The 1,258-nt window shown below is 55.5% G+C and overlaps 1 protein-coding gene across 1 annotated transcript in view; it reads right to left on the reverse strand.

Annotated features, from left to right (window-relative positions):
- PNPLA1 (patatin like phospholipase domain containing 1) overlaps positions 1 to 1,258 on the reverse strand; it is a 61,233-nt gene that overhangs the window by 27,846 nt on the left and 32,129 nt on the right. Inside the window, exon 2 of the mRNA XM_045294786.1 lies at positions 109 to 341. Coding sequence (XP_045150721.1) covers positions 109 to 341 — 233 coding nt within the window. The remainder of the gene's footprint in view (positions 1 to 108; positions 342 to 1,258) is intronic.

Raw genomic sequence — 1,258 nt, forward strand, 5'->3', positions numbered from 1 at the left:
CTCCATACGCAGACCCCGCCTCCCCGGGACAAAACCCCGCCCCCACTCAGACCCCGCCTCCCGGGCCAGGCCCCGCCCCATCCAAGACCCCGCCTCTCAGCCCCTTGCCTCTATGAGCTCTTCCTTGGACTTGTACTCCGAAACCACGACGTTCTCTCCGTCTGTGAGCCGGGTGAGGCTCACGTGCAGCTTCCCGTTGGCGGCCTTGTAAGAGTCCTCAGGCAGCACCTGGTACAGAAACTGCCGCATCATCGGCACCATCTTGCAGGAGGGGGACAGGGGCCCCAGGAAGGATTTCTTCACCTCGGCCACACCCACGTTGAGGACTCTGAGGTACTCCTCTGCGGAGGAAGCAGACGGGAAGGGCGGGGGTCAGCCTCGCACGGTGGCCAGGAGAGGCCTACAGCCACGTGGCCATGGCGCCCTGCCACCCTCCCACCGCGGGGATAGGGAGAATGCCAAGCCGCCCATTTTGCACACGTCGAAACCAAAGCCCTAGAGAATTAAATCACTTGTTCCTGAGCAGCCACAGCTGGTCGATGGCAGAACTAGACCTAGGTGTCCTGATTCCCTGTCCAAGATTCACCACGTGCCAGAGTTTCCGATGGGGCCGAAAGACATGCCACCCTACCCCCCCAAAAGCACACCTCAACTTCCTGTCTCGGTACCCGAAATGCTATCACCGCAGCCATACATTCGGTGCCCTGGTGGCGTTGTCGTGTTTACCCATTGAGTTGCGAACCACAAGGTCAGCAGTTCAAAGCCACCAGCCTCTCATGGGAGAAAAACATCACTTTCTACTGTAGAGTTGCAGTCTCAGAAACTCACAGGGTCAGTTCTACCCTGTCCCATAGCATCACTATCAGAATCCACTTGATGGCAGTGAGTGACAGCAATCCATTTTGGGGGGCTGCCTTATATTTACTGAGAGAATTGGAAACCTTTACCAAGGTCACTGCTGGGGACACTTGCTTAGTGCCTGAAGTGCTGGCCTTGAGGAAGGTGAACTGTGAGGAGAAGGTGAATTTGGCCTTCACACTACGGTAAGGTTACCAGACTTCCCGCTTTGGGCGGGACAGTCCCGATTCCTGGCGTTTTTTAACAAGTCCCGATTTTTGGAAAGAATGCACAAGATAGGGAATGGTCTATTTGGTCCATATAGACCAAATTTTTAATCAAGAACACCCACCCCCACCCCCCATCAATGGTGTCTCGCTTTAAATCTGGTCACCTTATCCTAAGGGTCAATGACCTTCCC

Source organism: Echinops telfairi, unplaced genomic scaffold, assembly GCF_000313985.2.
Source record: "Echinops telfairi isolate 266 unplaced genomic scaffold, ASM31398v2 ScPeMD7_3533;HRSCAF=4204_1, whole genome shotgun sequence".
NCBI classification, from domain to species: Eukaryota; Metazoa; Chordata; class Mammalia; order Afrosoricida; family Tenrecidae; genus Echinops; species Echinops telfairi.